At 66.3% G+C, this 25,958-nt stretch overlaps 1 protein-coding gene across 1 annotated transcript; it reads left to right on the top strand.

Annotated features, from left to right (window-relative positions):
• Positions 1-3,634: 3,634 nt before the first annotated feature.
• On the top strand, positions 3,635-16,312 carry LOC144490841 (myocardin-like; the record flags this gene model as incomplete). The annotated part of the gene is made up of 4 exons (XM_078208538.1): positions 3,635-3,912; positions 9,701-9,933; positions 12,113-12,266; positions 15,824-16,312. Coding segments are annotated over 4 exons (1,154 nt in total), but the record flags the coding sequence as incomplete, so codon positions are not given.
• Positions 16,313-25,958: the final 9,646 nt, after the last annotated feature.

Genomic DNA, 25,958 nt, shown 5'->3' with positions numbered 1-25,958 from the left:
TCTCCCTGTCTCTGCCTCTCCCTGTCTCTCCCTCTCCCTGTCTCTCCCTCTCCCTGTCTCTGCCTCTCCCTGTCTCTGCCTCTCCCTGTCTCTGTCTCTCTCTGTCTCTGTCTCTGCCTCTCCCTGTCTCTGCCTCTCCCTGTCTCTCTCTCTCTCTGTCTCTCTCTCTGCCTCTGTCTCTCTTTGTCTCTGTCTCTCTCTCTGTCTCTCTCTGTCTCTGCCTCTGTCTCTCTCTGTGCCTCTCTGTCTCTGCCTCTGTCTCTCGCTGTCTCTCTCTGCCTCTCTCGCTCTTTCTGTCTCTCTCTGTCTCTCTGCCTCTGTCTCTCTCTGTCTCTCTCTGTCTCTGCCTCTGTCTCTCTCTGTCTCTCTCTCTCTGCCTGTCCCTGTCTCTCTCTCTCTCTCTGTCTCTCCCTTTCTCTGCCTCTCCCTCTCCCTGTCTCTGCCTCTCCCTGTCTCTGCCTCTCTCTCTCTCTGTCTCTCTCTGTCTCTCCCTCTCTCTGTCTCTGTCTCTCTCTGTCTCTCCCTCTCTCTGTCTCTGTCTCTCTCTGTCTCTCCCTCTCTCTGTCTCTGTCTCTCTCTGTCTCTCCCTCTCTCTGTCTCTGTCTCTCTCTGTCTCTGTCTCTCCCTGTCTCTCCCTCTCCCTGTCTCTGTCTCTCCCTCTCTCTGTCTCTGCCTCTCTCTGTCTCTCCCTCTCCCTGTCTCTGCCTCTCCCTGTCTCTGCCTCTCTCTGTCTCTGCCTCTCCCTGTCTCTGCCTCTCCCTGTCTCTGTCTCTCTCTGTCTCTGCCTCTCTCTGTCTCTGCCTCTCCCTGTCTCTGTCTCTCCCTCTCTCTGTCTCTGTCTCTCCCTCTCCCTGTCTCTGCCTCTCCCTGTCTCTGCCTCTCCCTGTCTCTGCCTCTCCCTGTCTCTGCCTCTCCCTGTCTCTGCCTCTCTCTGTCTCTGTCTCTCTCTGTCTCTGCCTCTCCCTGTCTCTCCCTCTCCCTGTCTCTGCCTCTCTCTGTCTCTCCCTCTCCCTGTCTCTGCCTCTCTCTGTCTCTGTCTCTCCCTGTCTCTGTCTCTGCCTCCCCTGTCTCTGCCTCTCCCTGTCTCTGCCTCTCCCTGTCTCTGCCTCTCTCTGTCTCTGTCTCTCCCTGTCTCTGCCTCTCCCTGTCTCTGCCTCTCCCTGTCTCTGCCTCTCCCTGTCTCTCCTCTCCCTGTCTCTGCCTCTCCCTCTCCCTGTCTCTGCCTCTCTCTGTTTCTGTCTCTGCCTCTCTCTGTCTCTGCCTCTCTCTGTCTCTGTCTCTCTCTGTCTCTCCCTCTCTCTGTCTCTCCCTCTCTCTGTCTCTCCCTCTCCCTGTCTCTGCCTCTCCCTCTCCCTGTCTCTGCCTCTCTCTGTTTCTGTCTCTCCCTCTCTCTGTCTCTGCCTCTCTCTGTCTCTGCCTCTCTCTGTCTCTGTCTCTCTCTGTCTCTCCCTCTCCCTGTCTCTGCCTCTCCCTCTCCCTGTCTCTGCCTCTCTCTGTTTCTGTCTCTCCCTCTCTCTGTCTCTGCCTCTCTCTGTCTCTGCCTCTCTCTGTCTCTCCCTCTCCCTGTCTCTGCCTCTCTCTGTTTCTGTCTCTCCCTCTCCCTGTCTCTGCCTCTCTCTGTCTCTGCCTCTCCCTGTCTCTCCCTCTCTCTGTCTCTGCCTCTCTCTGTCTCTCCCTCTCTCTGTCTCTGCCTCTCCCTGTCTCTGCCTCTCTCTGTCTCTGTCTCTCTCTGTCTCTGCCTCTCCCTGTCTCTCCCTCTCCTGTCTCTCCCTCTCTCTGTCTCTCTCTGTCTCTGTCTCTGCCTCTCTCTGTCTCTGCCTCTCTCTGTCTCTGTCTCTGCCTCTCCCTGTCTTTCCCTCTCCCTGTCTCTCCCTCTCCGTCTCTGCATCTCTCTGTCTCTCCCTCTCCCTGTCTCTGCCTGTCTCTGTCTCTCCCTCTCCCTGTCTCTCCCTCTCCCTGTCTTTCCCTCTCCCTGTCTCTGCCTCTCCCTGTCTCTGTCTCTCCCTGTCTCTGTCTCTCTCTGTCTCTGTCTCTCTCTGTCTCTGTCTCTGCCTCTCCCTGTCTCTGTCTCTCCCTGTCTCTGTCTCTGTCTCTCTCTGTCTCTCTCTGTCTCTGTCTCTGCCTCTCTCTGTCTCTGCCTCTCTCTGTCTCTGCCTCTCCCTGTCTCTCCCTCTCCCTGTCTCTCCCTCTCCCTGTCTCTGCCTGTCTCTGTCTCTCCCTCTCCCTGTCTCTCCCTCTCCCTGTCTTTCCCTCTCCCTGTCTCTCCCTCTCCCTGTCTCTGCCTCTCTCTGTCTCTCCCTCTCTCTGCCTCTCTCTGTCTCTCCCTCTCCCTGTCTCTCCCTCTCTCTGTCTCTCCCTCTCCCTGTCTCTGCCTCTCTCTGTCTCTCCCTCTCCTGTCTCTGCCTCTCTCTTTCTCTCCCTCTCCCTGTCTCTGCCTCTCTCTGTCTCTCCCTCTCTCTGCCTCTCTCTGTCTCTCCCTCTCCCTGTCTCTCTCTCTCTCTGTCTCTCCCTCTCTCTGTCTCTGCCTCTCTCTTTCTCTCCCTCTCCCTGTCTCTGCCTCTCCCTGTATCTGCCTCTCCCTGTCTCTGCCTCTCTCTGTCTCTCTCTGTCTCTCTCTGTCTCTGCCTCTCCCTGTCTCTCCCTCTCCCTGTCTCTCCCTCTCCCTGTCTCTCCCTCTCCCTCTCCCTGTCTCTGCCTCTCCCTGTCTCTGCCTCTCCCTGTCTCTGCCTCTCCCTGTCTCTGCCTCTCCCTGTCTTTCCCTCTCCCTGTCTCTCCCTCTCCCTCTCCCTGTCTCTCCCTCTCCCTGTCTCTCCCTCTCCCTCTCCCTCTCCCCGTCTCTGCCTCTCTCTGTCTCTCCCTGTCTCTGTCTCCCTCTCCCTGTCTCTGCCTCCCCCTTTCTCTGTCTCCCTCTCCCTGTCTCTGCCTCCCCCTGTCTCTGCCTCCCCCTGTCTCTCTCTCCCTGTCTCTGTCTCTGCCTCTCCCTCTCCCTGTCTCTGCCTCTCCCTCTCCCTGTCTCTGCCTCTCCCTCTCCCTGTCTCTGCCTCTCCCTGTCTCTGCCTCTCCCTGTCTCTGCCTCTCCCTGTCTCTGCCTCTCCCTCTCCCTCTCCCCGTCTCTGCCTCTCTCTGTCTCTCCCTGTCTCTGTCTCCCTCTCCCTGTCTCTGCCTCCCCCTGTCTCTGTCTCCCTCTCCCTGTCTCTGCCTCTCCCTGTCTCTCCCTCTCCCTGTCTCTGCCTCTCCCTCTCCCTGTCTCTGTCTCCCTCTCCCTCTCCCCGTCTCTGCCTCTCTGTCTCTCCCTGTCTCTGCCTCCCCTGTCTCTGTCTCCCTCTCCCTGTCTCTGCCTCCCCCTGTCTCTGCCTCCCCCTGTCTCTCTCTCCCTGTCTCTGCCTCTGCCTCTCCCTGTCTCTGTCTCTCTCTGTCTCTGCCTCCCCCTGTCTCTGCCTCCCCCTGTCTCTGCCTCCCCCTGTCTCTGCCTCCCCCTGTCTCTCTCTCCCTGTCTCTCCCTCTCCCTGTCTCTCCCTCTCCCTGTCTCTGTCCCTCTCTGTCTCTGCCTCCCCCTGTCTCTGCCTCTCTCTGTCTCTCCCTGTCTCTCTCTCCCTGTCTCTGTCTCTGCCTCTCTCTGTCTGAGATGGCTCAGGCTCCACCAAGTGGAGAAGACCAGAGATAGATGGAGAGAAGCGCCCCCGGCAGCCATGTTGGCCCCTGACTCGCGGAGCTGCCGGTCACCAAACCTTTCCCTGCTTCCTTGCAGTTGGCTGCGTCCGCCTTCCGGAAGATTCCGACCCCTTCCCCGGCGAGGAGGACAGCAGCAGCAGCAATTCGGCGTCGCCCGAGATACCTGGAGAACGCCAGTCGCAAGGGGCAGTGGGAGCCAGGCCGCAGCCCACTGAGCAGACCAGGCTGGGCCCTTTTCAGGTGCGTCTGTGAGCATCGCCTGAGGAGGTGTTCGGGACTGGCAGGCATTAGCTCGCTCAAAGAGAGAGGTTTACTGGCGCGTCTTAACGGAGAAAGAGAGAGTGACGGAGAGCGACAGAGAGAGACAGAGGGGGGACGGGAGAGAGAGAGAGAGAAAAACGAGGAGAGAGAGCGAGAGACGAGGAGAGAGAGAGAGATGAAGGGTGGGAGACGGAGAGAGGGAGCTGTATGATGAGAGGCAGAGGGAGACGGGGAATGAGAGGGAGACGGAGACGGGGAATGAGATGCAGAGAGAGACGGGGAATGAGAGGGAGACGGGGAATGAGAGGGAGAGGGAGACGGGGAATGAGAGGGAGACGGGGAATGAGAGGGAGACGGGGAATGAGAGGGAGAGGGAGACGGGGAATGAGAGGGAGAGGGAGACGGGGAATGAGAGGGAGAGGGAGACGGGGAATGAGAGGGAGACGGGGAATGAGAGGGAGAGGGAGACGGGGAATGAGAGGGAGAGAGAGACGGGGAATGAGAGGCAGAGGGAGACGGGGAATGAGAGGGAGAGAGAGACGGGGAATGAGAGGGAGAGAGAGACGGGGAATGAGAGGGAGAGAGAGACGGGGAATGAGAGGCAGAGGGAGACGGGGAATGAGAGGGAGAGAGAGACGGGGAATGAGAGGCAGAGGGAGACGGGGAATGAGAGGGAGAGGGAGACGGGGAATGAGAGGGAGAGGGAGACGGGGAATGAGAGGGAGAGGGAGACGGGGAATGAGGGGCAGAGGGAGACGGGGAATGAGAGGGAGAGGGAGATGGGGAATGAGAGGGAGAGGGAGACGGGGAATGAGAGGGAGAGGGAGACGGGGAATGAGGGGCAGAGGGAGACGGGGAATGAGAGGGAGAGAGAGACGGGGAATGAGAGGGAGAGAGAGACGGGGAATGAGAGGGAGAGAGAGACGGGGAATGAGAGGCAGAGAGAGACGGGGAATGAGAGGGAGAGAGAGACAGGGAATGAGAGGGAGAGAGAGACGGGGAATGAGAGGCAGAGAGAGACGGGAAATGAGAGGGAGAGAGAGACGGGGAATGAGAGGCAGAGGGAGTCGGGGAATGAGAAGCAGAGAGAGACGGGGAATGAGAGGGAGATGGGGAATGAGAGGCAGAGGGAGACGGGGAATGAGAGGGAGACGGGGAATGAGAGGGAGAGAGAGATGGGGAATGAGGCAGAGAGAGACGGGGAATGAGAGGGAGAGAGAGACAGGGAATGAGAGGGAGACGGGGAATGAGAGGGAGACGGGGAATGAGAGGGAGATGGGGAATGAGAGGCAGAGGGAGACGGGGAATGAGAGGCAGAGAGAGACGGGGAATGAGAGGCAGAGAGAGACGGGGAATGAGAGGGAGAGAGAGACAGGGAATGAGAGGGAGACGGGGAATGAGAGGGAGACGGGGAATGAGAGGGAGACGGGGAATGAGAGGGAGACGGGGAATGAGAGGCAGAGAGAGACGGGGAATGAGAGGGAGGGGGAGACGGGGAATGGAGGAGAGCAAGGATCTCGGAGTGGGTGGGGAAGTGGTTGGAGGAAATGATTCATCAGGTGGAGGTGCCTCCTTGACAGAGAGTGAGAGATATTAATCGCAAACTTCAGATGTGTCACAAGCAGCATTGAGAGAGGATGATAACGACACTCACCCTGTCACTTGACCCTCAGAAGCTCTGATCCCTCCCATCCCAGAGGGGCACAGGGTCCCACAGGAGAGGGGGGGATGGGAAGGGATCTTGGCTCCTCAATGCCCTCCTTTGATCAAAGTGCCAGCGCTTGTGAAATGGGATCGACCTGTCGACCTATCACAGCTCACCTTGGTTTCTGATCTCCCCATTGCAGAGTTCAGCTGGATTGGCTGGATCAGAGCCAATCGCAGGCGTCCCAGATCCAGGAAATCCTGGAGAGGGTGGGGATTGAGGGAGATGGTGGGGATTGAGGGAGACGGGGAGAGGGTGGGGATTGGGGGAGAGGGTGGGGATTGGGGGAGAGGGTGGGGATTGGGGGAGACGGGGAGAGGGTGGGGATTGGGGGAGACGGGGAGAGGGTGGGGATTGGGGGGGATTGGGGGGGACGGGGAGAGGGTGGGGATTGGGGGGGACGGGGAGAGGGTGGGGATTGGGGGGGACGGGGAGAGGGTGGGGATTGAGGGGGACGGGGAGAGGGTGGGGATTGAGGGAGACGGGGAGAGGCTGGGTATTGGGGGTGACGGGGAGAGGGTGGGGATTGGGGGAGACGGGGAGAGGGTGGGGATTGGGGGAGACGGGGAGAGGGTGGGGATTGGGGGAGACGGGGAGAGGGTGGGGATTGGGGGAGAGGGTGGGGATTGGGGGAGACGGGGAGAGGGTGGGGATTGGGGGAGACGGGGAGAGGGTGGGGATTGGGGGAGACGGGGAGAGGGTGGGGATTGAGGGAGACGAGGAGAGGGTGGGGATTGAGGGAGACGGGGAGAGGGTGGGGATTGGGGGAGAGGGTGGGGATTGGGGGAGACGGGGAGAGGGTGGGGATTGAGGGGGACGGGGAGAGGGTGGGGATTGAGGGAGACGGGGAGAGGGTGGGGATTGGGGGAGACGGGGAGAGGGTGGGGATTGGGGGAGACGGGGAGAGGGTGGGGATTGGGGGAGACGGGGAGAGGGTGGGGATTGGGGGAGACGGGGAGAGGGTGGGGATTGGGGGAGACGGGGAGAGGGTGGGGATTGGGGGAGAGCGTGGGGATTGGGGGAGATGGGGAGAGGGTGGGGATTGGGGGAGACGGGGAGAGGGTGGGGATTGAGGGAGATTGGGGCATTGAGGGAGACGGGGAGAGCGTGGGGATTGGGGGAGACGGGGAGAGGGTGGGGATTGGGGGAGACGGGGAGAGGGTGGGGATTGAGGGGGACGGGGAGAGGGTGGGGATTGGGGGAGACGGCGAGAGGGTGGGGATTGGGGGAGAGCGTGGGGATTGGGGGAGATGTGGAGAGGGTGGGGATTGGGGGAGACGGGGAGAGGGTGGGGATTGAGGGAGATGGGGGGGATTGAGGGAGACGGGGAGAGCGTGGGGATTGGGGGAGACGGGGAGAGGGTGGGGATTGGGGGAGACGGGGAGAGGGTGGGGATTGAGGGGGACGGGGAGAGGGTGGGGATTGGGGGAGACGGGGAGAGGGTGGGGATTGGGGGGAGACGGGGAGAGGGTGGGGATTGGGGGAGACGGGGAGAGTGTGGGGATTGGGGGAGACGGGGAGAGGGTGGGGATTGGGGGAGACGGGGAGAGGGTGGGGATTGGGGGAGACGGGGAGAGGGTGGGGATTGGGGGAGACGGGGAGAGGGTGGGGATTGGGGGAGAGCGTGGGGATTGGGGGAGATGGGGAGAGGGTGGGGATTGGGGGAGACGGGGAGAGGGTGGGGATTGAGGGAGATGGGGGGGATTGAGGGAGACGGGGAGAGGGTGGGGATTGGGGGAGACGGGGAGAGGGTGGGGATTGGGGGAGACGGGGAGAGGGTGGGGATTGGGGGAGACGGGGAGAGGGTGGGGATTGGGGGAGACGGGGAGAGTGTGGGGATTGGGGGAGACGGGGAGAGGGTGGGGATTGGGGGAGACGGGGAGAGGGTGGGGATTGGGGGAGACGGGGAGAGGGTGGGGATTGGGGGAGACGGGGAGAGGGTGGGGATTGGGGGAGACGGGGAGAGGGTGGGGATTGGGGGAGAGCGTGGGGATTGGGGGAGATGGGGAGAGGGTGGGGATTGGGGGAGACGGGGAGAGGGTGGGGATTGAGGGAGATTGGGGCATTGAGGGAGACGGGGAGAGCGTGGGGATTGGGGGAGACGGGGAGAGGGTGGGGATTGGGGGAGACGGGGAGAGGGTGGGGATTGAGGGGGACGGGGAGAGGGTGGGGATTGGGGGAGACGGCGAGAGGGTGGGGATTGGGGGAGAGCGTGGGGATTGGGGGAGATGTGGAGAGGGTGGGGATTGGGGGAGACGGGGAGAGGGTGGGGATTGAGGGAGATGGGGGGGATTGAGGGAGACGGGGAGAGCGTGGGGATTGGGGGAGACGGGGAGAGGGTGGGGATTGGGGGAGACGGGGAGAGGGTGGGGATTGAGGGGGACGGGGAGAGGGTGGGGATTGGGGGAGACGGGGAGAGGGTGGGGATTGGGGGAGACGGGGAGAGGGTGGGGATTGGGGGAGACGGGGAGAGTGTGGGGATTGGGGGAGACGGGGAGAGGGTGGGGATTGGGGGAGACGGGGAGAGGGTGGGGATTGGGGGAGACGGGGAGAGGGTGGGGATTGGGGGAGACGGGGAGAGGGTGGGGATTGGGGGAGAGCGTGGGGATTGGGGGAGATGGGGAGAGGGTGGGGATTGGGGGAGACGGGGAGAGGGTGGGGATTGAGGGAGATGGGGGGGATTGAGGGAGACGGGGAGAGGGTGGGGATTGGGGGAGACGGGGAGAGGGTGGGGATTGGGGGAGACGGGGAGAGGGTGGGGATTGAGGGGGACGGGGAGAGGGTGGGGATTGAGGGGGACGGGGAGAGGGTGGGGATTGAGGGAGACGGGGAGAGGCTGGGGATTGGGGGAGACGGGGAGAGGGTGGGGGATTGGGGGAGACGGGGAGAGGGGGGGGATTGGGGGAGACGGGGAGAGGGTGGGGATTGGGGGAGACGGGGAGAGGGTGGGGATTGGGGGAGACGGGGAGAGGGTGGGGATTGAGGGAGACGGGGAGAGGGTGGGGATTGGGGAAGAGGGTGGGGATTGGGGGAGACGGGGAGAGGGTGGGGATTGAGGGGGACGGGGAGAGGGTGGGGATTGAGGGAGACGGGGAGAGGGTGGGGATTGGGGGAGACGGGGAGAGGGTGGGGATTGGGGGAGACGGGGAGAGGGTGGGGATTGGGGGAGACGGGGAGAGGGTGGGGATTGGGGGAGACGGGGAGAGGGTGGGGATTGGGGGAGACGGTGAGAGGGTGGGGATTGGGGGAGACGGGGAGAGGGTGGGGATTGGGGGAGACGGGGAGAGGGTGGGGATTGTGGGAGACGGGGAGAGGGTGGGGATTGGGGAGACGGGGAGAGGGTGGGGATTGGGGGAGACGTGGAGAGGGTGGGGATTGGGGGAGACGGGGAGAGGGTGGGGATTGGGGGAGACGGGGAGAGGGTGGGGATTAGGGGAGAGGGGGAGAGGGTGGGGGATTGGGGGAGACGGGGAGAGGGTGGGGATTGGGGGAGACGGAGAGAGGGTGGGGATTGGGGGAGACGGGGAGAGGGTGGGGATTGTGGGAGACGGGGAGAGGGTGGGGATTGAGGGAGACGGGGAGAGGGTGGGGATTGGGGGAGACGGGGAGAGGGTGGGGATTGGGGGAGACGGGGAGAGGGTGGGGATTGAGGGAGACGGGGAGAGGGTGGGGATTGAGGGAGACGGGGAGAGGGTGGGGATTGGGGGAGACGGGGAGAGGGTGGGGATTGGGGGAGACGGGGAGAGGGTGGGGATTGGGTGAGACGGGGAGAGGGTGGGGATTGAGGGAGACGGGGAGAGGGTGGGGATTGGGGGAGACGGGGAGAGTGTGGGGATTGGGGGAGACGGGGAGAGGGTGGGGATTGGGGGAGACGGGGAGAGGGTGGGGATTGGGGGAGAGGGTGGGGATTGGGGGAGACGGGGAGAGGGTGGGGATTGGGGGAGACGGGGAGAGGGTGGGGATTGAGGGAGACGGGGAGAGTGTGGGGATTGGGGGAGACGGGGAGAGGGTGGGGATTGAGGGATAGTGGATGTGACCTGCTGTTGACCGTTGACCCAGCAGAGAGCGAGTAAGGTCCAGCGACAGAAGCGACCAAAGGACACCAAGCCAAAGGTTCGGAAATTGAAATATCATCAGTACATCCCCCCTGATCAGAAGGCGGAGAAGAGCCCTGTGCCCATGGACGCGGCCTACTCCAGGCTTCTGCAACAACAGCAAATATTCCTGCAGCTCCAGATTCTCAACCAACAGCAGCAGACGTTCAGTTTCCAACCCATTCAGCCCGGGGCCCCAGGGTGAGTACAGCTCTGTGGTACGGTCAGATATCATCCCAGTACTGAGGGAGTGCTGCACTGTCAGACGGTCAGTGCTGAGGGAGTGCCGCACTGTCAGAGGGTCAGTGCTGAGGGAGTGCCGCACTGTCAGAGGGTCAGTACTGAGGGAGTGCCGCACTGTCAGAGGGTCAGTGCTGAGGGAGTGCTGCACTGTCAGAGGGTCAGTACTGAGGGAGTGTCGCACTGTCGGAGGGTCAGTACTGAGGGAGTGCCGCACTGTCAGAGGGTCAGTGCTGAGGGAGTGCCGCACTGTCAGAGGGTCAGTACTGAGGGAGTGCTGCACTGTCAGAGGGTCAGTACTGAGGGAGTGCCGCACTGTCAGAGGGTCAGTACTGAGGGAGTGCTGCACTGTCAGAGGGTCAGTGCTGAGGGAGTGCTGCACTGTCAGAGGGTCAGTACTGAGGGAGTGCCGCACTGTCAGAGGGTCAGTGCTGAGGGAGTGCCGCACTGTCAGACGGTCAGTGCTGAGGGAGTGCCGCACTGTCAGACGGTCAGTGCTGAGGGAGTGCCGCACTGTCAGAGGGTCAGTACTGAGGGAGTGCCGCACTGTCAGAGGGTCAGTGCTGAGGGAGTGCTGCACTGTCAGAGGGTCAGTGCTGAGGGAGTGCTGCACTGTCAGAGGGTCAGTGGTGAGGGAGTGCCGCACTGTCAGAGGGTCAGTGGTGAGGGAGTGCCGCACTGTCAGAGGGTCAGTGCTGAGGGAGTGCCGCACTGTCAGAGGGTCAGTGCTGAGGGAGTGCCGCATTGTCAGAGGGTCAGTACTGAGGGAGTGCTGCACTGTCAGAGGGTCAGTGCTGAGGGAGTGCCGCACTGTCAGAGGGTCAGTGCTGAGGGAGTGCTGCACTGTCAGAGGGTCAGTACTGAGGGAGTGCTGCACTGTCAGAGGGTCAGTGCTGAGGGAGTGCCGCACTGTCAGAGGGTCAGTGCTGAGGGAGTGCCGCACTGTCAGACGGTCAGTGCTGAGGGAGTGCTGCACTGTCAGAGGGTCAGTGCTGAGGGAGTGCTGCACTGTCAGAGGGTCAGTGCTGAGGGAGTGCCGCACTGTCAGAGGGTCAGTGCTGAGGGAGTGCTGCACTGTCAGAGGGTCAGTACTGAGGGAGTGCCGCACTGTCAGAGGGTCAGTACTGAGGGAGTGCCGCACGGTCAGAGGGTCAGTGCTGAGGGAGTGCTGCACTGTCAGAGGGTCAGTGCTGAGGGAGTGCTGCACTGTCAGAGGGTCAGTGCTGAGGGAGTGCCGCACTGTCAGAGGGTCAGTGCTGAGGGAGTGCTGCACTGTCAGAGGGTCAGTACTGAGGGAGTGCCGCACTGTCAGAGGGTCAGTGCTGAGGGAGTGCCGCACTGTCAGACGGTCAGTGCTGAGGGAGTGCTGCACTGTCAGAGGGTCAGTACTGAGGGAGTGCTGCACTGTCAGAGGGTCAGTGCTGAGGGAGTGCCGCACTGTCAGAGGGTCAGTGCTGAGGGAGTGCTGCACTGTCAGAGGGTCAGTACTGAGGGAGTGCTGCACTGTCAGAGGGTCAGTACTGAGGGAGTGCCGCACTGTCAGAGGGTCAGTGCTGAGGGAGTGCTGCACTGTCAGAGGGTCAGTGCTGAGGGAGTGCTGCACTGTCAGAGGGTCAGTGCTGAGGGAGTGCCGCACTGTCAGAGGGTCAGTGATGAGGGAGTGCTGCACTGTCAGAGGGTCAGTGATATGAGGGAGTGCTGCACTGTCAGAGGGTCAGTGCTGAGGGAGTGCTGCACTGTCAGAGGGTCAGTGATGAGGGAGTGCCGCACTGTCAGAGGGTCAGTGATGAGGGAGTGCTGCACTGTCAGACGGTCAGTGCTGAGGGAGTGCTGCACTGTCACAGGGTCAGTGATGAGGGAGTGCTGCACTGTCAGAGGGTCAGTGCTGAGGGAGTGCTGCACTGTCGGGGGTAGATGTAGATACTCTCGGATTTGAGCTCCGTAATCCAGGCCGACACTCCCCCCGGTGCCAGTACTGAGGGAGTGCTGCAGTCCAGTGTGGAACACATGACTCTGATGCCCGCTTGCCAAGGCATGTGTTGCCATGGACTTCAGAAGCAGCAAACCTCTTGCCCTGCATGCCCAACCTCCTGCTCCATGTCTCAACCCTGACCATTCCTTTTATGCCTTGCCCCCACAGGATACCACCTGAGCAGATCATCGGATTCGCCAATACAGTGCCCACCCCGGTGCCCTGCATCCCCTTGTCACCATTGACCAAGAGCTGCCAGCGAGTGCCCAGTGCACCATGTGTCAAACCAGAGCTGCTCCCTGCCAATCTGGATGACCTGACGGTGGGAAATGTGTTCTGTACTCCTCTGAATTCCTGAACAATCTGGGTCCATTGGGATTGTGTACAGCGGGAGTGAACGGGAAGGGGTTTGGTCCATTGGGATTGTGCACAGTGGGAGTGAATGGGAAGGGGTTTGGGTCCATTGGGATTGTGCACAGTGGGAGTGAACGGGAAAGGGTCTGGGTCCATTGGGATTGTGCACAGTGGGAGTGAATGGGAAGGGGTTTGGGTCCATTGGGATTGTGCACAGTGGGAGTGAACGGGAAGGGGTTTGGGTCCATTGGGATTGTGTACAGTGGGAGTGAACGGGAAGGGGTTTGGGTCCATTGGGATTGTGCACAGTGGGAGTGGATGGGAAGGGGTTTGGGTCCATTGGGATTGTGCACAGTGGGAGTGAACGGGAAGGGGTTTGGGTTCATTGGTATCGTGTACAGTGGGAGTGAACGGGAAGGGGTTTGGGTTCATTTGGATTGTGTACAGTGGGAGTGAATGGGAAGGGGTTTGGGTCCATTGGGATTGTGCACTGTGGGAGTGAACGGTGAGGGGATTGGGTCCATTGGGATTGTGTACAGTGGGAGTGAACGGGAAGGGGTATAGGTCCATTGGGATTGTGTACAGTGGGAGTGAATAGGAAGGGGTTTGGGTCCATTGGGATTGTGTACAGTGGGAGTGAACGAGAAGTGTTTTGGGATTGCAATTGTGTACAGTGAGAATGAACGGGAAGGAGTTTGGGTCCATTGGGATGGTATACAGTGGGAGAGAACAGGCAGGGGTTTGGGTTCATTGGGATTGTGTATATTGGGAGTGAATGGGAAGGGGTTTGGGTTCATTGGGATTGTGTATCGTGGGAGTGAACGGGGAGGGGTTTAGGTCCATTGGGATTGTGTACAGTGGGAGTGAACAGGAAGGGGATTGGGATTGTGTGCAGTGGAGTGAACGGGAAGGGGTTTGGGTCCATTGGGATTGAGCACAGTGGGAGTGAACAGGAAGTGGTTTGGGATTGGACTTGTGAACAGTGGGAATGAACGGGAAGGGGTTTGGGTCCATTGGGATTGTGTACAGTGGGAGTGAACACGGAGGGGTTTAGGTCCATTGGGATTGTGTATAGTGGGAGTGAACAGGAAGGGGATTGGGATTGTGTGCAGTGGGAGTGAACGGGAAGGGGTTTGGGCCCATTGGGATTGAGTACAGTGGGAGTGAACAGGAAGTGGTTTGGGATTGGACTTGTGAACAGTGGGAGTGAACGGGAAGGGTTTGGGTCCATTGGGATTGTGCACTGTGGGAGTGAACGGTGAGGGGATTGGGTCCATTGGGATTGTGCACAGTGGGAGTGAATGGGAAGGGGATTGGGATTGTGTGCAGTGGGAATGAACGGGAAGGGGTTTGGTTCCATGGGATTGTGTACAGTGGGAGTGAATGTGAACGGGTTTGAGCCCATTGGGATTGTGTACAGTGGGAGTGAACGGGAAGGGGATTGGGATTGTGCACAGTGGGAGTGAACGGGAAGGGGATTCGGTGCATTGGGATTGTGTCCAGTGGGAGTGAATGGGAAGGGGTTTGGGTCCATTGGGATTGTGTACAGAGGGAGTGAACGGGAAGGGGTTTGGGTTCATTGGGATTGTGTACAGTGGGAGTGAATGGGAAGGGGTTTGGGTTCATAATGATTGTGTGCAGTGGGAGTGGACGGGAAGGGGATTCGGTGCATTGGGATTGTGTACAGTGGGGGTGAACGGGAAGGAGTTTGACTCCTTTGGGATTGTGTACAGTGGGAGTGAACGGGAAGGGGTTTGGGTCCATTGGGATTGCGTACAGAGGGAATGAATGGGAAGGGGTTTGGGTCCAGTGGGATTGTGTACAGTGGGAGTGAACGGGAAGGGTTTGCGTCCATTGGGATTGTGTACAGTGGGAGTGAACGGGATGGGGATTAGGATTGTGCACAGTGGGAGTGAACGGTGAGGGGAGTGGGTCCATTGGGATTGTGTACAGTGGGAGTGAATGGGAAGGGGTTTGGGATTGGGATTGTGCACAGTGGGAGTGAACGGGAAGGGTTTGCGTCCATTGGGATTGTGTACAGTGGGAGTGAACGGGATGGGGATTAGGATTGTGCACAGTGGGAGTGAACGGTGAGGGGAGTGGGTCCATTGGGATTGTGTACAGTGGGAGTGAATGGGAAGGGGTTTGGGATTGGGATTGTGCACAGTGGGAGTGAACGGGAAGGGGTTTGGGATTGGGATTGCACAGTGGGAGTGAACGGGAAGGGGATTGGGATTTTGATTGTGGACAGTGGGAGTGAATGGGAAGGGGTTTGGGATTTTGATTGTGGACAGTGGGAGTGAATGGGAAGGGGTTTGGGATTTTGATTGTGCACAGTGGGAGTGAATGCGAAGGGGTTTGGGATTGGGATTGTGTACAGTGGGAATGAACGGGATGGGGTTTGGGTCCATTGGGATTGTGTACAGTGGGAGTGAACGGGAAGGGGATTGGGATTGTGTACAGTGGGAGTGAACGGGAAGGGGTTTGGGTCCATTGGGATTGTGTACAGTGGGAGTGAACGGGAAGGAGATTGGGATTGTGCACAGTGGGAGTGAACGGGAAGGGGTTTGGGATTGTGTACAGTGGGAGTGAATGGGAAGGGGTTTGGGATTGGTATTGTGCACAGTGGGAGTGAATGGGAAGGGGATTGGGATTGTGTACAGTGGGAGTGACGGGAAGGGGATTGGGATTGTGCACAGTGGGAGTGAACGGGAAGGGGTTTGGGATTGGGATTGTGCACAGTGGGAGTGAACGGGAAGGGGATTGGGATTGTGTACAGTGGGAGTGAACGGGAAGGGGATTGGGATTGTGTAGAGTTGGAGTGAATGGGAAGGGGTTTGGTATTGGGATTGTGTACAGTGGGAGTGAATGGGAAGGGGTTTGGTATTGGGATTGTGTACAGTGGGAGTGAACGGGAAGGGGTTTGGGATTGTGTACAGTGGGAGTGAACGGGAAGGGGTTTGGTATTGGGATTGTGTACAGTGGGAGTGAACGGGAAGGGGTTTGGGATTGTGTACAGTGGGAGTGAACGGGAAGGGTTTGGGGTTGTGTACAGTGGGAGTGAACGGGAAGGGGTTTGGTATTGGGATTGTGTACAGTGGGAGTGAACGGGAAGGGGTTTGGGATTGTGTACAGTGGGAGTGAACGGGAAGGGGTTTGGTATTGGGATTGTGTACAGTGGGAGTGAACGGGAAGGGTTTGGGTCCATTGGGATTGTGTACAGTGGGAGTGAACGGGAAGGGGTTTGGGATTGTGTACAGTGGGAGTGAATGGGAAGGGGTTTGGGATTGGGATTGTGTACAGTGGGAGTGAACGGGAAGGGGATTGGGATTGTGTACAGTGGGAGTGAATGGGAAGGGGTTTGGGATTGGGATTGTGTACAGTGGGAGTGAACGGGAAGGGGTTTGGGATTGGTATTGTGTACAGTGGGAGTGAACGGGAAGGGGTTTGGGATTGGGATTGTGTACAGTGGGAGTGAACGGGAAAGGTTTGGGTCCATTGACTCTGTTGCCCTCCTCCCTGCAGGTGTCGGAGCTGAGACAACAGTTGCGGAAAAGGGGCCTGCCCGTGTCGGGCACTAAGCCCGCCCTTCTCGAGCGCCTCAAGCCCTATCAGATCTTCAGTCCCCACGTGGCTGCCCCGCCTCAGCCCCCTGCCTTGGAAAGCCGGGAGGCCAATGTGGAGGATGTGTCGCTGGTGGAGAAGGAGCGTGTGATCGAGAGGCTGACCTGGAGGCTGCAGCAGGAGCAACGCCAGGCCGAGGGACTTCGTGAAGAGCTGGAACTGCGCAAGAGACACCACCAGCAGCACCAGCAGCACCAGCAGCAGCACCAGCAGCAGGGCGGCACAGATGCTGCCCCCTCCTCACTCGGAGAGGTCCTGCCACACTCGCCCTCCGGCGACTCCTACCTTCGCCCCAGCCCCCTCGAGGGGTCCACAGAGAACAGCAGCAACAGTCGTCAGCCTCGCCCTCTGGAGTCGCACATTGGCAGCAACCTTCCGATCCATCTGGGAGTAAGACAAACATTCCGGGAGCCCCCCACCCTCCCCGCGCTGCCCCCCACCCTCCCCGCGCTGCCCCCCACCCTCCCCGCGCTGCCCCCCACCCTCCCCGCGCTGCCCCCCACCCTCCCCGCGCTGCCCCCCACCCTCCCCGCGCTGCCCCCCGCGCCGCCCCCCACCATCCCCGCGCCGCCCCCCACCCTCCCCGCGCCGCCCCCCACCCTCCCCGCGCCGCCCCCCACCCTCCCCGCGCCGCCCCCCACCCTACCCGCGCCGCCCCACACCCTCCCCGCGCCGCCCCACACCCTCCCCGCGCCGCCCCCCACCCTCCCCGCGCCGCCCCCCACCCTCCCCGCGCCGCCCCCCACCCTCCCCGCGCCGCCCCCCACCCTCCCCGCGCCGCCCCCCACCCTCCCCGCGCCGCCCCCCACCCTCCCCGCGCCGCCCCCCACCCTCCCCGCGCCGCCCCCCACCCTCCCCGCGCCGCCCCACACCCTCCCCGCGCCGCCCCCCACCCTCCCCGCGCCGCCCCCCACCCTCCCCGCGCCGCCCCCCACCCTCCCCGCGCTGCCCCCCACCCTCCCCGCGCTGCCCCACACCCTCCCCGCGCTGCCCCACACCCTCCCCGCGCTGCACCACACCCTCCCCGCGCTGCCCCCCACCCTCCCCGCGCTGCCCCACACCCTCCCCGCGCTGCACCACACCCTCCCCGCGCTGCCCCCCACCCTCCCCGCGCTGCCCCACACCCTCCCCGCGCTGCCCCACACCCTCCCCGCGCTGCCCCACACCCTCCCCGCGCTGCCGCACACCCTCCCCGCGCTGCCCCACACCCTCCCCGCGCTGCCCCACACCCTCCCCGCGCTGCCCCACACCCTCCCCACTGCCCCCCACCCTCCCCACTGCCCCACAGCCTCCCCGCGCTGCCCCGCACCCTCCCCACTGCCCCACAACCTCCCCACTGCCCCACACCCTCCCCGCTGCCCCACACCCTCCCCACTGCCCCACACCCTCCCCGCGCTGCCCCACACCCTCCCCACTGCCCCACACCCTCCCCACTGCCCCACACCCTCCCCACTGCCCCACACCCTCCCCGCGCTGCCCCACACCCTCCCCACTGCCCCACACTCTCCCCACTGCCCCACACCCTCCCCGCGCTGCCCAACACTCTCCCCACTGCCCCACACCGTCCCCACTGCCCCACACCCTCCCCGCGCTGCCCCACACTCTCCCCACTGCCCCACACCCTCCCCGCGCTGCCCCACACCCTCCCCACTGCACCACACCCTCCCCACTGCACCACACCCTCCCTACTGCCCCACACCCTCCCCATTGCCCCACACCCTCCCCGCTGCCCCACACCCTCCCCACTGCCCCACACCCTCCCCGCGCTGCCCCACAACCTCCCCACTGCCCCACACCCTCCCCGCGCTGTCCCACACCCTCCCCACTGCCCCACACCCTCCCCACTGCCTAACACCCTCCCCACTGCCCCACACACTCCCCACTGCCCCACACACTCACCACTGCCCCACACCCTCCCCACTGTCCCACACCCTCCCCACTGTCCCACACCCTCCCCGCGCTGCCCCACACCCTCCCCGCGCTTCCCCACACCCTCCCCGCGCTTCCCCACACCCTCCCCGCGCTGCCCCACACCGTCCCCACTGCCCCACACTCTCCCCACTGCCCCACACCGTCCCCACTGCCCCACACCCTCCCCGCGCTGCCCCACACCCTCCCCACTGCCCCACACTCTCCCCACTGCCCCACACCCTCCCCGCGCTGCCCAACACTCTCCCCACTGCCCCACACCGTGCCCACTGCCCCACACCCTCCCCGCGCTGCCCCACACTCTCCCCACTGCCCCACACCCTCCCCGCGCTGCCCCACACCCTCCCCACTGCACCACACCCTCCCCACTGCACCACACCCTCCCTACTGCCCCACACCCTCCCCACTGCCCCACACCCTCCCCGCTGCCCCACACCCTCCCCACTGCCCCACACCCTCCCCGCGCTGCCCCACACCCTCCCCACTGCCCCACACCCTCCCCGCGCTGTCCCACACCCTCCCCACTGCCCCACACCCTCCCCACTGCCTAACACCCTCCCCACTGCCCCACACCCTCCCCGCGCTGCCCCACACCCTCCCCACTGCCCCACACCCGCCCCACGCTGCCCCACACCCTCCCCACTGCCCCACACACTCCCCACTGCCCCACACACTCACCACTGCCCCACACCCTCCCCACTGTCCCACACCCTCCCCACTGTCCCACACCCTCCCCGCGCTGCCCCACACCCTCCCCGCGCTTCCCCACACCCTCCCCGCGCTTCCCCACACCCTCCCCGCGCTGCCCCACACCGTCCCCACTGCCCCACACTCTCCCCACTGCCCCACACCGTCCCCACTGCCCCACACCCTCCCCGCGCTGCCCCACACCCTCCCCACTGCCCCACACCCTCCCCACTGCCCCACACCCTCCCTACTGCCCCACACCCTCCCTACTGCCCCACACCCTCCCCGCTGCCCCACACCCTCCCCACTGCCCCACACCCTCCCCGCGCTGCCCCACACACGCCCCACTGCCCCACACCCTCTTCACTGCCCCACACCCTCCCCGCGCTGCCCCACACCCTCCCCGCGCTGCCCCACACCCTCCCCGCGCTGCCCCCCACCCTCCCCGCGCTGCCCCCCACCCTCCCCGCGCTGCCCCCCACCCTCCCCGCGCTGCCCCCCACCCTCCCCGCGCTGCCCCCCACCCTCCCCGCGCTGCCCCCCACCCTCCCCGCGCTGCCCCCCACCCTCCCCGCGCTGCCCCCCACCCTCCCCGCGCTGCCCCCCACCCTCCCCGCGCTGCCCCCCACCCTCCCCGCGCTGCCCCACACCCTCCCCGCGCTGCCCCCCACCCTCCCCGCGCTGCCCCCCACCCTCCCCGCGCTGCCCCCCACCCTCCCCGCGCTGCCCCCCACCCTCCCCGCGCTGCCCCCCACCCTCCCCGCGCTGCCCCCCACCCTCCCCGCGCTGCCCCCCACCCTCCCCGCGCTGCCCCCCACCCTCCCCGCGCTGCCCCCCACCCTCCCCGCGCTGCCCCACACCCTCCCCGCGCTGCCCCACACCCTCCCCGCGCTGCACCACACCCTCCCCGCGCTGCCCCCCACCCTCCCCGCGCTGCCCCACACCCTCCCCGCGCTGCACCACACCCTCCCCGCGCTGCCCCCCACCCTCCCCGCGCTGCCCCACACCCTCCCCGCGCTGCCCCACACCCTCCCCGCGCTGCCCCACACCCTCCCCGCGCTGCCCCACACCCTCCCCGCGCTGCACCACACCCTCCCCGCGCTGCCCCCCACCCTCCCCGCGCTGCCCCACACCCTCCCCGCGCTGCCCCACACCCTCCCCGCGCTGCCCCACACCCTCCCCGCGCTGCCGCACACCCTCCCCGCGCTGCCCCACACCCTCCCCGCGCTGCCCCACACCCTCCCCGCGCTGCACCACACCCTCCCCACTGCCCCCCACCCTCCCCACTGCCCCACAGCCTCCCCGCGCTGCCCCGCACCCTCCCCACTGCCCCACAACCTCCCCACTGCCCCACACCCTCCCCGCTGCCCCACACCCTCCCCACTGCCCCACACCCTCCCCGCGCTGCCCCACACCCTCCCCACTGCCCCACACCCTCCCCACTGCCCCACACCCTCCTCACTGCCCCACACCCTCCCCGCGCTGCCCCACACCCTCCCCACTGCCCCACACCCTCCCCACTGCCCCACACTCTCCCCACTGCCCCACACCCTCCCCGCGCTGCCCAACACTCTCCCCACTGCCCCACACCGTCCCCACTGCCCCACACCCTCCCCGCGCTGCCCCACACTCTCCCCACTGCCCCACACCCTCCCCGCGCTGCCCCACACCCTCCCCACTGCACCACACCCTCCCCACTGCACCACACCCTCCCTACTGCCCCACACCCTCCCCACTGCCCCACACCCTCCCCGCTGCCCCACACCCTCCCCACTGCCCCACACCCTCCCCGCGCTGCCCCACAACCTCCCCACTGCCCCACACCCTCCCCGCGCTGTCCCACACCCTCCCCACTGCCCCACACCCTCCCCACTGCCTAACACCCTCCCCACTGCCCCACACACTCACCACTGCCCCACACCCTCCCCACTGTCCCACACCCTCCCCACTGTCCCACACCCTCCCCGCGCTGCCCCACACCCTCCCCGCGCTTCCCCACACCCTCCCCGCGCTTCCCCACACCCTCCCCGCGCTGCCCCACACCGTCCCCACTGCCCCACACTCTCCCCACTGCCCCACACCGTCCCCACTGCCCCACACCCTCCCCGCGCTGCCCCACACCCTCCCCACTGCCCCACACTCTCCCCACTGCCCCACACCGTGCCCACTGCCCCACACCCTCCCCGCGCTGCCCCACACTCTCCCCACTGCCCCACACCCTCCCCGCGCTGCCCCACACCCTCCCCACTGCACCACACCCTCCCCACTGCACCACACCCTCCCTACTGCCCCACACCCTCCCCACTGCCCCACACCCTCCCCGCTGCCCCACACCCTCCCCACTGCCCCACACCCTCCCCGCGCTGCCCCACACCCTCCCCACTGCCCCACACCCTCCCCGCGCTGTCCCACACCCTCCCCACTGCCTAACACCCTCCCCACTGCCCCACACACTCCCCACTGCCCCACACACTCACCACTGCCCCACACCCTCCCCACTGTCCCACACCCTCCCCACTGTCCCACACCCTCCCCGCGCTGCCCCACACCCTCCCCGCGCTTCCCCACACCCTCCCCGCGCTTCCCCACACCCTCCCCGCGCTGCCCCACACCGTCCCCACTGCCCCACACTCTCCCCACTGCCCCACACCGTCCCCACTGCCCCACACCCTCCCCGCGCTGCCCCACACCCTCCCCACTGCCCCACACCCTCCCCACTGCCCCACACCCTCCCTACTGCCCCACACCCTCCCTACTGCCCCACACCCTCCCCGCTGCCCCACACCCTCCCCACTGCCCCACACCCTCCCCGCGCTGCCCCACACACGCCCCACTGCCCCACACCCTCTTCACTGCCCCACACCCTCCCCACGCTGCCCCACACCCTCCCCGCGCTGCCCCACACCCTCCCCGCGCTGCCCCCCACCCTCCCCGCGCTGCCCCCCACCCTCCCCGCGCTGCCCCCCACCCTCCCCGCGCTGCCCCCCACCCTCCCCGCGCTGCCCCCCACCCTCCCCGCGCTGCCCCCCACCCTCCCCGCGCTGCCCCCCACCCTCCCCGCGCTGCCCCCCACCCTCCCCGCGCTGCCCCCCACCCTCCCCGCGCTGCCCCCCACCCTCCCCGCGCTGCCCCACACCCTCCCCGCGCTGCCCCCCACCCTCCCCGCGCTGCCCCCCACCCTCCCCGCGCTGCCCCCCACACTCCCCGCGCTGCCCCCCACCCTCCCCGCGCTGCCCCCCACCCTCCCCGCGCTGCCCCCCACCCTCCCCGCGCTGCCCCCCACCCTCCCCGCGCTGCCCCCCACCCTCCCCGCGCTGCCCCACACCCTCCCCGCGCTGCCCCACACCCTCCCCGCGCTGCCCCACACCCTCCCCACTGCCCCACACCCTCCCCGCGCTGCCCCCCACCCTCCCCGCGCTGCCCCACACCCTCCCCGCGCTGCACCACACCCTCCCCGCGCTGCCCCCCACCCTCCCCGCGCTGCCCCACACCCTCCCCGCGCTGCCCCACACCCTCCCCGCGCTGCCCCACACCCTCCCCGCGCTGCCCCACACCGTCCCCGCGCTGCCCCACACCCTCCCCGCGCTGCCCCACACCCTCCCCACTGCCCCCACCCTCCCCGCGCTGCCCCCACCCTCCCCGCGCTGCCCCACACCCTCCCCGCGCTGCCCCACACCCTCCCCGCGCTGCACCACACCCTCCCCGCGCTGCCCCACACCTCCCCGCGCTGCCCCACACCCTCCCCGCGCTGCCCCACACACTCCCCACGCTGCCCGACACCCTCCCCGCGCTGCCCCACACCCTCCTCACTGCCCCACACCCTCCCCGCGCAGTCCCACACCCTCCCCGCGCTCTCCCACACCCTCCCCGCGCTGCCGCACACCCTCCCCGCGCTGCCCCACACCCTCCCCGCGCTGCCCCACACCCTCCCCGCGCTGCACCACACCCTCCCCACTGCCCCCCACCCTCCCCACTGCCCCACAGCCTCCCCGCGCTGCCCCGCACCCTCCCCACTGCCCCACAACCTCCCCACTGCCCCACACCCTCCCCGCTGCCCCACACCCTCCCCACTGCCCCACACCCTCCCCGCGCTGCCCCACACCCTCCCCACTGCCCCACACCCTCCCCACTGCCCCACACCCTCCCCACTGCCCCACACCCTCCCCGCGCTGCCCACACCCTCCCCACTGCCCCACACTCTCCCCACTGCCCCACACCCTCCCCGCGCTGCCCAACACTCTCCCCACTGCCCCACACCGTCCCCACTGCCCCACACCCTCCCCGCGCTGCCCCACACTCTCCCCACTGCCCCACACCCTCCCCGCGCTGCCCCACACCCTCCCCACTGCACCACACCCTCCCCACTGCACCACACCCTCCCTACTGCCCCACACCCTCCCCACTGCCCCACACCCTCCCCGCTGCCCCACACCCTCCCCACTGCCCCACACCCTCCCCGCGCTGCCCCACAACCTCCCCACTGCCCCACACCCTCCCCGCGCTGTCCCACACCCTCCCCACTGCCCCACACCCTCCCCACTGCCTAACACCCTCCCCACTGCCCCACACACTCCCCACTGCCCCACACACTCACCACTGCCCCACACCCTCCCCACTGTCCCACACCCTCCCCACTGTCCCACACCCTCCCCACTGTCCCACACCCTCCCCACTGTCCCACACCCTCCCCGCGCTGCCCCACACAGTCCCCGCGCTTCCCCACACCCTCCCCGCGCTTCCCCACACCCTCCCCGCGCTGCCCCACACCGTCCCCACTGCCCCACACTCTCCCCACTGCCCCACACCGTCCCCACTGCCCCACACCCTCCCCGCGCTGCCCCACACTCTCCCCACTGCCCCACACCCTCCCCGCGCTGCCCCACACCCTCCCCACTGCACCACACCCTCCCCACTGCACCACACCCTCCCCACTGCCCCACACCCTCCCCACTGCCCCACACCCTCCCCGCTGCCCCACACCCTCCCCACTGCCCCACACCCTCCCCGCGCTGCCCCACACCCTCCCCACTGCCCCACACCCTCCCCGCGCTGTCCCACACCCTCCCCACTGCCCCACACCCTCCCCACTGCCTAACACCCTCCCCACTGCCCCACACACTCACCACTGCCCCACACCCTCCCCACTGTCCCACACCCTCCCCACTGTCCCACACCCTCCCCGCGCTGCCCCACACCCTCCCCGCGCTTCCCCACACCCTCCCCGCGCTTCCCCACACCCTCCCCGCGCTGCCCCACACCGTCCCCACTGCCCCACACTCTCCCCACTGCCCCACACCGTCCCCACTGCCCCACACCCTCCCCGCGCTGCCCCACACCCTCCCCACTGCCCCACACCCTCCCCACTGCCCCACACCCTCCCTACTGCCCCACACCCCCCCTACTGCCCCACACCCTCCCCGCTGCCCCACACCCTCCCCACTGCCCCACACCCTCCCCGCGCTGCCCCACACACTCCCCACTGCCCCACACCCTCTTCACTGCCCCACACCCTCCCCACGCTGCCCCACACCCTCCCCGCGCTGCCCCCACACCCTCCCCGCGCTGCCCCACACCCTCCCCACTGCCCCACACCCTCCCTACTGCCCCACACCCTCCCCGCTGCCCCACACCCTCCCCGCTGCCCCACACCCTCCCCACTGCCCCACACCCTCCCCGCGCTGCCCCACACCCTCCCCACTGCCCCACACCCTCCCCGCGCTGCCCCACACCCTCCCCACTGCCCCACACCCTCCCCACTGCCGAACACCCTCCCCACTGCCCCACACACTCCCCACTGCCCCACACACTCCCCACTGCCCCACACCCTCCCCACTGTCCCACACCCTCCCCGCGCTGCCCCACACCCTCCCCGCGCTTCCCCACACCCTCCCCGCGCTTCCCCACACCCTCCCCGCGCTGCCCCACACCCTCCCCACTGCCCCACACCCTCCCCACTGCCCCACACCCCCCCGCGCTGCCCCACACCCTCCCCACTGCCCCACACCCTCCCCGCTGCCCCACACCCTCCCCACTGCCCCACACCCTCCCCACTGCCCCACACCCTCCCCACTGCCCCACACCCGCCCCACGCTGCCCCACACCCTCCCCGCGCAGTCCCACACCCTCCCCGCGCTCTCCCACACCCTCCCCGCGCTGCCCCACACCCTCCCCGCGCTGCCCCACACCCTCCCCACTGCCCCACACCCTCTCCACTGCCCCACACCCTCCCCGCGCTGCCCCACACCCTCCCCACTGCCCCGCACCCTCCCCACTGCCCCACAACCTCCCCACTGCCCCACACCCTCCCCGCTGCCCCACACCCTCCCCACTGCCCCACACCCTCCCCGCGCTGCCCCACACCCTCCCCACTGCCCCACACCCTCCCCACTGCCCCACACCCTCCCCACTGCCCCACACCCTCCCCACTGCCCCACACACTCCCCGCGCTGCCCCACACCCTCCCCACTGCCCCACACTCTCCCCACTGCCCCACACCCTCCCCGCGCTGCCCCACACTCTCCCCACAGCCCCACACCCTCCCCGCGCTGCCCCACACCCTCCCCGCGCTGCCCCACACCCTCCCCGCGCTGCCCCACACCCTCCCCACTGCCCCACATCCTCCCCACTGCCCCACACCCTCCCCGCGCTGCCCCAGACTCTCCCCACTGCCCCACACCCTCCCCACGCTGCCCCACACTCTCCCCACTGCCCCACACCCTCCCCGCGCTGCCCCACACCCCCCCCCGCGCTGTCCCACACCCTCCCCACTGTCCCACACCCTCCCCACTGTCCCACACCCTCCCCACTGTCCCACACCCTCCCCACTGCCCCACACCCTCCCCACTGCCCCACACCCTCCCCGCGCTGTCCCACACCCTCCCCGCGCTGTCCCACACCCTCCCCGCGCTGCCCCACACCCTCCCCACTGCCCCACACCCTCCTCGCGCTGCCCCCCACCCTCCCCGCGCTGCCCCACACCCTCCCCACTGCCCCACACCCTCCCCACTGCCCCACACCCTCCCCACTGCCCCACACCCTCCCCACTGCCCCACACCCTCCCCACTGCCCCACACCCTCCCCACTACCCCACACCCTCCTCGCGCTGCCCCACACCCTCCCCACTGCCCCACACCCTCCCCACTGCCCCACACCCTCCCCGCGCTGCCCCACACCCTCCCCACTGCCCCACACCCTCCCCACTGCCCCACACCCTCCCCACTGCCCCACACCCCCCCCCCACTGCCCCACACCCTCCCCACTGCCCCACACCCTCCCCGCGCTGCCCCACACCCTCCCCACTGCCCCACACCCTCCCCACTGCCCCACACCCTCCCCACTGTCCCACACCCTCCCCACTGCCCCACACCTTCCCCACTGCCCCAGACCCTCCCCACTGCCCCACACCCTCCCCACAGTCCCA

The sequence above is a fragment of the Mustelus asterias genome, unplaced genomic scaffold, assembly GCF_964213995.1.
Source record: "Mustelus asterias unplaced genomic scaffold, sMusAst1.hap1.1 HAP1_SCAFFOLD_3904, whole genome shotgun sequence".
Lineage (NCBI taxonomy): Eukaryota > Metazoa > Chordata > Chondrichthyes > Carcharhiniformes > Triakidae > Mustelus > Mustelus asterias.
This window is presented reverse-complemented; position numbering and strand designations above follow the sequence as displayed.